The sequence below is a fragment of the Hydra viridissima genome, unplaced genomic scaffold (assembly GCF_058129835.1).
Source record: "Hydra viridissima isolate aposymbiotic clone 2 unplaced genomic scaffold, HvirCarnegie_v1 scaffold_7, whole genome shotgun sequence".
Lineage (NCBI taxonomy): Eukaryota > Metazoa > Cnidaria > Hydrozoa > Anthoathecata > Hydridae > Hydra > Hydra viridissima.
In genome coordinates this window covers 13,011,068-13,024,865 of record NW_028324306.1, presented here as the reverse complement: position 1 = coordinate 13,024,865, position 13,798 = coordinate 13,011,068, and the positions used below count along the sequence as shown (strand labels likewise).

Genomic DNA, 13,798 nt, shown 5'->3' with positions numbered 1-13,798 from the left:
TTTTTTTATGATTATCGCGACCAGATTAAACAGTTACTATTTGTAAGTTGTTTAAAATAGTGATGTATTTTTGTTAGAAGAAAATATAAAAATTTATTATCGACAACTTCTCGAAACGCTTTTATCATGTAAGTTAGTTTGAAATACGTTTCTTGTTGTAAAACCCATTGCTTTGTGATTATTTATTTAGGACTTTTACACCAGACAATATCAAAAAAGCTGTTATCTTTTAGTGATATATTTTTCTTAACGTGAGTTTCCACTCATCCGTTTTTGCTACGGGAAAATTAATCACGTGAGCGTGCGCAGTTTGTAATTTAATTTTGAGAATTAGTCACTGCGCATGCTCAAGTGATTAATTTTCCCAGCCCTTTCCCTTTCCCGTAGCAAAAACGGATGAGTGGAAGCTCACCTTTAAGCATTCAAATAGAAAAAAAATGTGCAAAAATATATCAGCAGATAAACGACGGTTATCTTGGTCCTTTTTAACAGGATTAAGACTTGTTGCAGTGAAAAATCTTTTGTTATATGATTGCATATTGTCTGTGATTTAAATTAGATATGGAATACCAATTACGTTACAGAAAACATCTTATATGATGTAGTTATCTAAATTGAAGCTAACTCCAGTGTGGTCTGTTTTCTGCGGACAGATAAATATTTAGATGGGAGCACGGGCATATTGTAGAATATTTCGCTAACTAGAAAATTTTTCTTCTACGCATGCTGCCCTCAAAACATTTTTCTTGTCTGGAAAATTATCTTAATTTCACTAAAAAATACAAATTCACTAAAAAATAACATTTTTATCAAAAATGTTATTTGTTAGTGAATTTGTATTTTTACAGTTTTAAGGCTAACAAAAAACATCTATCTTGAATCTTGATGCGTTTTGAAAACTTTTGAAAACTCTTTCCAGCCAAATGTCAAAACTTAATTATAAATCTCCGTCAATAAAAATGTTTTGTTGTTGCAAATCTATTATTACTTTCAAAACAAAACTCAAAAAATTAATCATAATAGAGATGCAAGATAAGGGAGTTTTTTAGGGTTGTTTATCACCAGAAAATGATAAAAATGATTTAGAAAATAACTAGCTTGCAAAATAATTTCAAAATCGTTTTCTGCTTTTTAGCTATAGTTAAAGATGTACTTTCTGGTCTTCATTGCATCAATTATGGTTGTTTGCGTTAAAGGCAGCGAAACAAACTTAACCTTAACCACTAACCATTTTTTTGCCACCACAGTTTACACTTCAACCGAATCTATGACAACTACTGAGATTGATGATAGTAATGGAGGAATTGATATTTCAAAGATGACTCTTGAAGAAGTTTGTCAATTATTTGGGTTTTCGGCGGAGAGTTGCTCCTGCGCAAACCCAAACATGACCGAAATTTGTGCTTTTATAAAACAAGGAAAAGAAGTAACCGTAACATTTTCTTGTGATAACGTGACAAATAAAGTAATAGGTATCGGAAATCTTATATCCTCAGCTCTTGCATTGGTTGGTAACGGGTTTGTAATTGGCTTTGGACTTATCGGTTGGGGAGAGCTCTCTAGATTTCGCCGATTAATTACAGGCTTAGCTATTTCTGACTTTGTGTTCGCGGTTGTCCAAACTATTGTAAGTATTCCTGAGACATGGACATGCCGATGGTTGTACGGTTTAGTTCTGTGTAAGGTTCTTCGAGCTATACTAGCTGCGAGCGCTAATATAGCAGTGGGTTTCATAGTCATTGTTGCAATAGATAGATATTTAGGAATTGTACACCTGTTCAGTACAGCCTTAAGTCAAACCAGATTGAGAATAGCTGTGAGCATCAATGTAGTGGCAGGCTTACTTTCAGTTGTTCCGCCGTTGGTAGTTCTTCAGCTCGGGAACTTTACAACATGTGAAGAAAAATGGAGCAAAAGTAATTCCACCGTTTACACATGGGTCTTGTTTTTTGTATATTACCTCATACCAATAGCTTTGCTAGTTGTTCTTTATACAATAATGATTGTTTGGCTGAAAAAAGCTTATATAAAAAGCAAAGTTTTAAACGACGAGCAGCAAAGATTACGCGTGGTTAAAAACAAAAAAACGATGATTATGCTCATTTCAATTTTAGTGATGTTTGCAATATTAGTTCTTCCAAACCGAGTTGTTTGGATTATCAATGATCTTTACGGACTGAGCAACATCAAAAATCGAAACGTGATACGCTTTTTAAAAATGATATCTGAGATTCCGTACGGATTTCATGCTGCTGTAAATCCTATTATTTATTCGGTGGTAGATGATAAGTTCAGATCTCAATTGAAAGACTTGCTCTGTATTCTAAATAGGCGTTCTTCATTAGAAGTGTCGTCATCTCGCAGTATGTCTGAATCAACAATTCAGATGAATTTTGTCAGCACAAGTAATGAAACTCCTTAGGAAGAAACTATTTCAGTTTTCTTGAGATGCGTAAAGACCCGTATATAGAACAGGAATATACACAAAGTGAAAAAGACACTAAATGCTAAAACTATTTTTAAAAAGAATGTTTTGATGGCGTTCCGTGTGGAGCGTGTGAACATTTTGGATTAATTGAACATGTTGAACGTGTTTACATTCAGTTTTTAATACTTTTAAGATTAAAGCGATATTTTTACCAAAAACGCTTCACGAAATGATGTTTTTCATATTGTTTTGTGAAGATTTCGATATAAATTATTAATATGAGCTGCATTAACTCCTTCAAAAGCAGGAAAGCTTAAGACACAACGGACTGTAAAGGACGTAATCATTAAGTGAATCAAAGGTCTTAAATCTGAAGTTCTTTTAGGTCATATGAAATTTTGACGAAGGTGTTTGAAAATAAAATATAGAATATAATAAATTGTCTATAGTTAAACTGACTGTTTTTTAGTGAGAGTTATGGATAAAAACCAATTCTAAAGATTTTTATGTCTTCATTGAAAAGTACTGATTTTAAATATTGATAAAAACAACAGTTGCGTAAGTTTGTGAGCGTGTGTAAGGGTATGAAGGATACACTGCAACATTTTAAGTGAATACCGGTTATGAATATGGCATAAACCGACTCCATGTAACTTAAATCCGTCCTAAATACCAACACTTCTATCTCCTCCTTGCCATCTTGGTGCGAGAAAGCGATTGCTATACTTTTCAGAACTAAACCGTTTTAATAAGAACTTAGGCTTTGAATCTGACAAGTTCTAATTCGGAAATCTTATGTTTGAATCATCTCTGAATAGATACAAAAAATTAACGTATAAGGAACACCTAGCACAGCTATTGGCATGAGGTATTAAACTTACAAAAAACTGAATTTGGTATGGCTTAGCATTCGAAAAAATCCTTATGTGTGCATTAATTAAATTTGTGATTTATAAAAATTATGTGGCTGGCCAACAGCTCCAATGTAGTTGATACCAAGATAATACCACGAGATTAATATATATTATAATATTCACATTTACTTTGAGATTAGTATGGGATTCAATAATATATTGAATTCTTTAAAAGGCCGTCCACCCTCAGAATTAATAACATTTTATCTAATGTATAAAGTTAATCAATGACCATTCAAAGATAGTTACAATAAAGTTTCCCATTATAATCTGGTGAGTATTATTTTTAAAAATAATCTTTTTTATGCTTTAATTGGCTCATCATTATTGTCATTTTTTTCTTCACTGATCAGCTTCTTTCGCTTCAACGTTTACTTGCTTTATTTTTAAGTTTTTATGGCTTTTTTTTTTTGCGTTTTTCTTTTCTTTTTGAGCTTTTTCGTGTACCTTTTTAATTTCTGACTCATAAGTCTTCTTAGAGGTGAACTCAAAGAGTTTATCTGTTTTTTGTTTTGTTTTTTTCTTGCTTTTTTTTGAAGCTATCGCTGAATGTGGCAAAACATAATCACCTCCTCTCCAGGAGATAACTTACTGAAAAGAAGAGACAGTTCATAAGATTTAGTTTCTGCACCAGAAACTGACGGTGTTGAAACTGTAATATAAACTGCATGTTCAACAATAGGTTGTCAGACTTCAGAGCTTAAAGTAACCATTTAGCTATCGCCAAACTTTTATTAGATAGTTTGTATTTCTAGAAATATAGCTGTATTTCTTTGCAAGCGTGCCAGCATATACAAAGCATTTTTCTTTTTTTAATCAATTGCCTACCCTGGCACTGTTGCCTGCAAAATCTTGTAGCTTTCCTTCAAGCTCAAGTGGCATCAATCTTTTTCTTCCTGCTTTTGTACTCATCTCGATTTTTCTATTTATCTTGCCTTGGGTGTTTGTATAAACTTTGCAGCAGCTCAAATAGAAATTTTTGGCTCATTATTACAACTGTTAATAGTCTCAAGTAGAATATCCTCTAACCATTAATATATTTTCCACGAGTCAGTCGACATAGGACTTCATTGCACCGTTTAAACGACTTCAGATCTTTAAGATCATTAGCCATTCTGAAACAAGGCAAATCTTTGTAAATTGTAAAAACTGCCTACGTTCATACTGGTTTCAAAAAAGTCGATTTCATAAGCATAATGTAGATACCAAGACAAAATTACAAAATCCGAAATTTGCTCACTTGAAAATAAGATACGGTTAACAAAAACACTATTTGCCTTATGCGATAGAACGCAAAAACGCTTCATCAAGAGAAGGTATCAACTTTACGTACAAGAACGTAATTTATCGAATGTGCAACTGACGTGGAATCAATCTTGCGGCTGTTTCTCAGTTTAACAGCTGCTTACTAAACAGGAGGAAGAGAGTTTTCAAGACATAAAAGTATAAGAAAAATTAACTCAGAAGTACAATGATTAAAAACTTATTGTCTTCATTAAATCTTTTATGCATTGAAAGTGACACATTCAGAAAAATAAACTTATGAATTTTTTATATTACTACTCTCACCTACTATTTTTTAAAGGCTGATTAATGCATAAACATTAGGGTGTTTTATAAAGCTTGATTAATACATAAACATTAGTGTTTTATAAAGGTTGATTAAGGCGTAAACATTAGGGTGTTTTATAAAGCTTGATTAATGCATAAACATTAGAGTGTTTTGTATAGGTTGATTAAGGAGTAAACATTAGGGTGTTTTATAAAGCTTGATTAATGCATAAACATTAAGGTGTGTCAATTTTATGTGAAAATTCAATTTTTTTGGTAAGAGGGCTAATTTTTTTTGGCATAAGTGAGTCTCTAAAACATGGGGAAAAAAATCAAATTTGAAAAAACAATTTGAAATAATTTGAAAGAAGCTCACATCATATGCATCTGTAAAAAAGAGAATAAAACTCCTTGTCTTGAGTTAAAATTTCTCAGATTTCAAAAGGGAAAAAGTGGGAACCAAATGTGTCTACTAAATAGCAGCTACTGATTGAAATTAAGAGACAAAAAACAACAACATTTAAATGGTCTATAATAGGAAAACAGACAAAGAAATAAAAATAAAAACATCAAATAAATAAATCAAAAATAGACAACGAAATTGTAAATCAAGAAAAAGATTTTGTTGTCCCAAGGCACCTTAAATGAGGTCTCTGTAGATCCCAATAATGAAAGAAAAATGAGTTCTAATCAAACAAGTAAAAAAGTAGTAGAAGAAAAAATTGGTTTATTTAATACAGCTATTCACGAAAGTTTAAACGATTGCAGAATTTTTATCAAGTATGTTTGGTTTTTGTTTAATAAAGAAAAACTGTAAAATGATATCGACTTAATTTTTTTTTTTATTAAAAAAAAAGTAATTAGCTTTAAAATGAGTATGAACATGTTATAAAAATTTTAATATTTAGTTAGAAAAAAGCTATTACAAAAAATCTTATAGGAAAAATAAGAAGCACAAAAGTTTAAACGAATTGCAACATTCGAACAAAAAATGAAAAAAAAGCGAAATTAATATTTGAAGTGTCCTCCTTTGTTTTTATAGCAAAGATAAACTCGTTTATGCAGTGATTCAACTAATTTCATGCACATCACGCGAGGTACCTTCAGCTAGTACTCATTCAAAAGTTGCTTTAAACGCTGAGTTGATTGAATTTCATGGTATGTCAGTTGATTGTCGATCCAAGACCAAATATTTTCGATTGGGTTGAGATCTGGTGATCTAGGGCACCAGGGCATCATATTGAACTTTTTTTTCAAAAAATATTCTTTGATTGAGTGTGCTGTATGAGCTGAAGCCCCGTCTTGTTGAAAGATGAATTGCTTGCTTCTGCCATACAAGTGTCTGATTGATGGAACTAAACACGATTCCAATGTGTTCTTGTAGGTGTATTGATTAATTCGGCCTTCATACAGCTCACAGAAGCCTATACCTTTGTGAGAAAAACATCCCCAGATGCCAACCGAACCTCCACCGCCTTGTCGACGATGTTGCAAAAACCTGTCTGAATATTTCTCAGTTGCAAATCTTTTGACATAGATTCTTCCCTTGCGGTTTACAACTTGAAAGTTAGCTTCATCACTCCAAATAACTTTTGCTTACTGTTCTACAGACCAGTCCAGCCTTTCTTTGGACCACACTCGTCGTTTACGTTTATCCGTGATTGAAAGAATAGGTTTTTTAGCAGCTATGTACGTTCCAATACCTTTGTCCGACAATGTTCGTCTCACGAGCTCTCTGCTAACTTTTGGATTATTTTTTGACTCATTGAAGATTTGTGCTAGCTTTTTTGTAGCTGAGTCTGGGGTTTCCTCTGCTCATTCTGAATATACCATTTTTGTCACGGTTGCTGAGTTTGGATGGTCTCCCAGTACGCGGCATGTCGGAGACGTCCTTGGTAAGTTCCCAGGTTTTGATGGTTTTTCTAACGCAATATTTAGAAATATTAAGTATTTTACCTATTTGAACGTTTGTGTGATTTTTTGTCCGCGCCATACCAATAACTTGCCATTTGATGTCACTAGAAACTGATTTTCGACCCATTTGCACGCAATTGAAATTAATTTGAAATTCACAATATTTTAAGTTGATTTTTAATGAATTAAAAGCTGCCTGATGATGTTGTGATGAATTTTTTGATTGAAAAACTACTCAATTATTTGCTAATTAATTAATAAATTCGGTGCGAAAAAAATTTCGCAGCGGATTTATCAATTAATTAGCAAATAATTGATCCTAAATAAAATCGTTTAAAATTTTGTGAAACCTCTTAATTTGTATCACCTACCTTTTAATGAAATTTCTGAGTAAACGGTAATGAGTCAAAACCTACTTTTTTTTATTCTATTAACAAATAACCTATATACCAAATTGGAAAAATAATTATTTTGATATCTATTTCCGTTAGATTTTTATTCAAGAAAAACCGAAGATTAGATTTGAAAATTCTGCAATCGTTTAAACTTTCGTGAATAGTACCATCAATAAAAAAGAAATTGGCTTTAGCGAATTTAAAGCATCATAAAGGTTTAGGAGAGACTGCAGAAATAGTAACTGCTGCTCTTATTGATGCTAAAATTATCTCAAAAGGAAATGCTAGTCTTGTCAATGATCAAAATAAAGTAAAAAGGGCACAGGGAAAAATTAGAAAATAGCTAACCTCAAAATATGAAAATGAACTTAACAATAATCGTTTGAGTTGTATGCTTTTTGATGGTAGAAAAGATGATACTAAAGTCTTTATCAATGTTAAAGGTGGGAAATTCCCAGATCTAGTAAAAGAAGAACATTATACTGTTTGCAGCGAACCTGCTGGAAATTATCTTTTCCATTTTATTCCTGAAGAATTAGATTTAAAAAAACCTGCAGAGATAATTGCAGATCATTTTGTTAAATGGCTTAAAGAAAGATCCTTGTACTTTACATCACAAGCTGAGGCTGTGATAGTACCAATGTGTATACTGGATGGGAAGGAGGAGTAATACATTGGATTGAAAAAAAGCTATGTAAGAAACTTGTTTGGATTGTATGTGGTCTACACACTGGGGAAGTAGGGCTAAAAAGGCATATTAAATTTTACCTGTTTTTGAAAGATTTTAACATACTATTTTAAAAAAATTTTAAGGAAATTAATAAGACATTTAAAGTATGTTTAGAAAAAACCTTCAAATTAAAAGGAAATTCCTTGGTTTGTTAATATTATACATACTTAATTGTTAAATTATGAAGACTTCGTTATTTTTGTAGATATAATATACATATTTATTTATTTTTGATTACTTTTAAAATACGTTTTGAGGAAGCAGAGCACATCTAAAGTTTCATCGCCCAGACGACTTCTTATTTTTGCACGTTCTGACTCCACACTGGTAGGCTTAATAGTCATTGAAAAATTATACGCTCTTTGCAGAAAAATCACCACGTGTTCCTCCATTTTCAAACAACACCATTTCCTTTTGAATTTTCAACGATAACGTCTAACATCAAGTTGGTATGCTGGGCAAATGTGCTTTTTTTTTATAGCTTTATTAAGTTCGTCTGTGATTCTTTTGCTGTTTTTAAGAGCAAAAGAAATAGATTCAGATGAAGAGTTAGAAGAATCAGAAACAATTTCGAGTAGTGCCTCATTTGAAACAGAAAGTTCAACTTCTGATTCAGACTCATTAGCTGTTAATGATGTAGCTGGATTGGTAGCGTCTAGTCTTTCAAGTAACTCAACTATTAATTTGGACAATTTGTTGAAGTGGGAACTGTTACTAGCTCTATTTCAGATTCGAACTGAATGTTGGTTCTACCATTGTGCAGATACTGAAGGATCCCACATGCATCGGTACGCCTTTGTTGCATTCGAAGAACGAGAGATGAATGCAACTTTTGACTTATAACGTTGTTAGTATCTTTAAGTTTTTTTAACATAAAAGTTATGGCAACATCGGCTGTAAACAAACTAGAACCCGACGGCAAAGGGCCTCAACTTTTGCTTTTACTGGGACTAGCGCATTAATGATAGCAGATACAGTTTTAATCTCAATATTAGATAAAACCAAAGATTCACCTTCCGGTAGACTTATGTCTATTAATGCCTTTTGTATACAATTTTTTAATATATATATTTTTGTATATAATTTTTTAAACTTTTATTGAAAATTGATCTTTATTGAAACTTTACATCAAGTATTAAGAAAGAGAGATGGCATGCAAATATATGTAAAAACTGATAAAGATGAATACTTAACTTTAAATGTAGAACATGCAGATACTATTGAAAATATCAAGGCTAAGATTCAAGACAAAGTGGGAATTCCATCAGACTAATACTTGCAGAAACTGTGCTTGAGAATGACAGAATGTTTAATGGATATGACATACAAAAAGAGTCAATTTTAAATCTAATATTAAGACTTAGAGATGATATCCAAATATATGTAAAAAGTAATAAAGGTGAATATTTAACATAAGATGTAGAGCCTGCAGATTCCATTGAAAATGTTAAAGCTAAGATATCAATGATAGGAGGTATGCCAACTGATGAGCAAAAGTTATTTTTTGGTAAAACACAGCTTGAGAACGATCAGACACTTACCAACTACAGCATTATCAATGGTTCAGCACTTCAGCTATTGCGTTTTATTAACTTTAATATTGAGTTAATAACTTCAAAGACCATTTCTTTACAGATTGACTCAAACAAACCTGTTTATGATATAAAAAAAATGATTTATGATATTAAAACTATTCCAATAGATCAACAAGATTTAATATTACATGCAAAATTTAATATGCAAAATTACTTAATTTATTAAGTACTTAAAAATTCGACAGTCATATTGATTCGACAATCATATGGCAAGTTGTCAATGAAGATACAATTCAAAAAGTAAAATTTTACATTTTTAATAAAACTGGCTTTCTTCCTACCAATCAAATCTTACAATATGAAAACATTGAGTTTAATGATGATTCAACAGTAGGAGAAGTTAATAATGATAAGAGGTCATTCATGTTTTTCAACTTGTCTGTTAAAAACACCAAGTATATCATTGTAAATATTTTTAACAAAAAACAGGTTTTGTTAGTTATAAACCGATCATCTACGGTGTTAAGTGTTAAACAAGATATTGATAGCAGAGAGCGTATTCCGGTGGTTAAACAAGTATTGTTTTTTACCGAACGTGTTTTGGAGGATAATAAACTTTTAACTTTTTATAACATAATTACCAAATCAATTTTAAAATTGCAAATCAAAGATGAGACCACTCCAATTTTTGTTAAAATTCGTTATGGTAAGAATCTCACTTTAGAAGTAAATTCAGCCGATTCTATTGAATCTATAAAGAAATTAATAGTCGCTGGATTGGATACCTCCATCGTTAAAAATGGTCTGGTTTTTATTGGGTCACAACTTGATAATAAACGCTTTGAAGGTTCTATCATTAAACAGTTAGCTTATATACAGCTAAACTTATATGAATGTAAATTATCAAAATATTTACAACACTAAAATTCCTAAACTGTATAAATCCTGCTAAGTTTTTAACGTTAAGAATGGATTGACATGAACTGACTTTAAAAGGTATTCTTAAAAAATTTTTTCTGAGTGACCAATATAATGAATCGCCATATAAACATTTTGTAGGTTGTGTAATCACTGAAAAAAACAGTTGACATAAAAGCACATGAAGCTGCAATCAGAAGTTTCATAAGGTATGTATATGTTTACATGAAAGTATAATTCCTTGTAAAAAAATTCCAGTTAATGAAGGGCAAGAGAAATAAGAAAAGACCTAAGAGTAAAATGCATTTGGAATGGTTGATAAGAAGGAAGCCAATTGACGGGGAAGATTTATGTAAAGAATGAATAAATCTTATTTATTTCAGTTAGACTAGCAGCTATAAGATTTGGTATGCATGTATGCATGCATGCATGTAAGAACTTTATATGTGCATTAAGTAAATATGTGAAAAATTAAAACTATTTGGTTGGCCATCACGTCTAATGTAACTGACAACAAAACAATAACACGAGAGAAGAGATTAATATAGAATAAAATATTTATAATGAGATTATCATGGGATACACTAGAGATTAAGTCAAGACATTAAATTCTAAGACCAAGATATTTGGGTTTAAGACCAAGACCAAGACTTCAAAAAGTCAGACCAAGACTAAGACTTTGAAAGTTTGAATAAGACCAAGATCAAAACTTAGATTCTGAGAATTCCAACACAATCCGAGACCAAGGCCAATACTCCAGGCTTTCAAGACTAAGACCAAGACTCTAAGCATTGAGACCAAGACCAAGACCAAGAAAGTTAAGTATCAGTCTCGAGACGTCTCGAGACCTACATCTCTGTCATAAACCCATGTTACATCTTTTTACATGGAAGGATGAATGTCGGAGGTATATAACTTTGAACTGCATTTACACCAACAGACCTAAATAGTGAGCAGTCTCAACAAGATTGGATGGAAGAAAATGCTCGCAAGCTTGGATGGAAGAAAATGAAATAAATATAATACCGTGGCCATCTTGATTGCCAGATTTGAATCCAAATCAGCTCTATTGGGCTTGGACAATTAGTTTGAGTCAATGAGTTAAGTTTAAGGTGGTAGTACCCCAAAAAACAGGCTATATTTTTTTTTTTTCAAAATTTAAATTTAAAAAACTTTCATTCATTTATCATTTATCATATTTCCTGCTATATCTTGAAAAATACAAGTCCAATTTACATACTTTTTTTGTGTGCTTATGACTAAATTGTTCCTTAAGAACCCTTGTTACTTTTCGATCTAATATCCATAAATTGAAACCTCATATTCGTTTCGTTAAAATATAGATAATAACCCTTTTGTAAAATTTATTTGATTGATCGATGTTTTTGATTAGTTGTCTGATAAATGAGTTCAAAAAAAAAGATATGCTAAAACAAGAGCAAAGAAAAGAAAGTTTCATAAATTAGAAAAAGATTCTCCAAATAACTCCAATGCTTTACAACAAACTGTTTTGTCTCCATATTCATCAAGCAATATAAGTGGATCGGCATCTAGAATAAAAAAATAATCTTGTCTCTTTTAATTGTAGAAAACTTTGATTATGAAAAAAACAAAGAGTGTAATATAATATTAACTCAAATTTATTTTCAAGTTTGTTGAAAACAATTGGAAGATGCCCAGAATGTTATTCGTCATTCAATATTGTACACGACATTAATAAAAAAGGAGGATCTTTCTCACATTTTCCTAATTTCTTGTCTTTTTAAACTTCGAAATCAATAGAAAATAAAAATGAAGTAGTCAAAGGTAAAAAAATGAAAGAAATTAACTTACATACTGCGTTAGCTTTTCAAGAAATGGGCAAGGATACACTGCAATTATTACTTATTGTTGTTTAATGAATATGCCTCCTGTTATGACTAAACGTGGTTACCATAACATTTATAACCAAATTCATCTTGCTTGCATTGAAACCTCTAGAGAGAGTACAAAAAAAGCCTCAGAGGACATACGTAGGGAAAACTTGGTGAAAATTATGATGAATCATCAATTGTCAATGTTGCTGTTAGTTTAGATGGTTCATGGCCGCACAGAGGATACTCCTCAATGAATGGTATAGCCACAGCAATATCTTATGGAAAGTGTATTGATGCTGCTGTCCAGACAAAAAGTTGTTACCCCTGCAAGATATGGTCAAAAAGAAAAGGTACTCCGGCTTATGAGAACTGGAAGATCACACATAACTGCAAGATCAATCATAAGGGTAGCTCAGGAAGTATGGAATCTGTAGGCGCTGTACAAATATTCAAGCGATCTGTTAAGGAGCTTAAACTCAAGTATCTAACATACATTGGAGATGGAGATACCAAGTCTTATATGCAAGTATGTGATGCAAATCCATACCCAGGAGAAATTATTGAGAAAGCAGAGTGCATTTGACATGTTCTGAAGAGAGTTGGAACAAGACTACGAATGTTGCGAGATTGTTACAAAGGTTATACATTACCAGCTGGAAAAAACATCAGTGGGAAAGGAAGATTAACTGATAAATGGATAAATTTTCTTCAAAACTATTATGGAATAGCAATACGCAAAAATATTGATAATCTACATGGGATGAAAAAGGCTGTTGCCGCAGTACTTTTTCACTGCTCACAATCTGACAACTTCGAGCAACAACACCAAGTTTGCCTTAAAGGTTAAAGTTCATGGTGTAAGTACCGGTAACCGGGGCTTTTTTTGAAGCATGAATGTAATTATGGTGCCGTCAAACGGGGCTACTTTACTCCGTTTTTTATGATTATTCCAATGAAGTTAAATTTAAGCTTAATAAAAAGTTTGCTTTATAAAATAAATTGATTTTTCAATTTCTAAAATGTTGTTATAACTACTTTGTAAAGAAAAGAAAAAAAAATTTAAGATTTAATATGTACTGAGTGAGGTTTTAAAATTGGTGCAAAGTATCCCCAATAAGAGGCTTACTTTGCAACAATTTAAAAAAATATGTTTTTTAAGTTAACAAAATATATATTGAGGAAAAATTTGATTTAAGTATAAAGTTAAGCTCAACAATTTTATAAAACGCTACTTTAAATAATTAAAATATTTTATGTGTTTAAAAATATGGTCTTTAAACTCTAAAAAAAAAAAAAAAAGCCCTGAAAGTTAATTTAATCATGAGGTTATATTCAGTAATTTCTCAAAACAGTTTATTAAATAAGTGTAATATTTTCTTTTAAATAAACAAACATCAAAAACAAAAAAAACAAAAAATCCAAAAATAGGCCATCTCATAAATAAAATAACTGAATTAAAATACCAATATTTTCACATTATTCCACACTATTAAACAATTCTGGCACTGAGAAGATCCCTCTTTTGCTCAAAATTTTAGGAGGGCTTATTCCTCCAAT

At 31.4% G+C, this 13,798-nt stretch overlaps 1 protein-coding gene across 1 annotated transcript; it reads left to right on the top strand.

The window, feature by feature from the left end:
* On the top strand, positions 1-3,843 carry LOC145183980 (QRFP-like peptide receptor). Its single transcript, XM_090093890.1, has 2 exons — positions 1-128; positions 1,136-3,843. The coding sequence occupies exon 2, from the start codon at positions 1,148-1,150 to the stop codon at positions 2,420-2,422; it is 1,275 nt and encodes a 424-aa protein (XP_089950016.1). The 5' UTR covers positions 1-128; positions 1,136-1,147; the 3' UTR covers positions 2,423-3,843.
* The last annotated feature ends 9,955 nt before the right edge of the window (positions 3,844-13,798 follow it).

Bases quoted from the DNA above. Each gene is read 5' to 3' on its own strand.
- LOC145183980 (XM_090093890.1), top strand. From the start codon at position 1,148: ATGTACTTTCTGGTCTTCATTGCATCAATTATGGTTGTTTGCGTTAAA.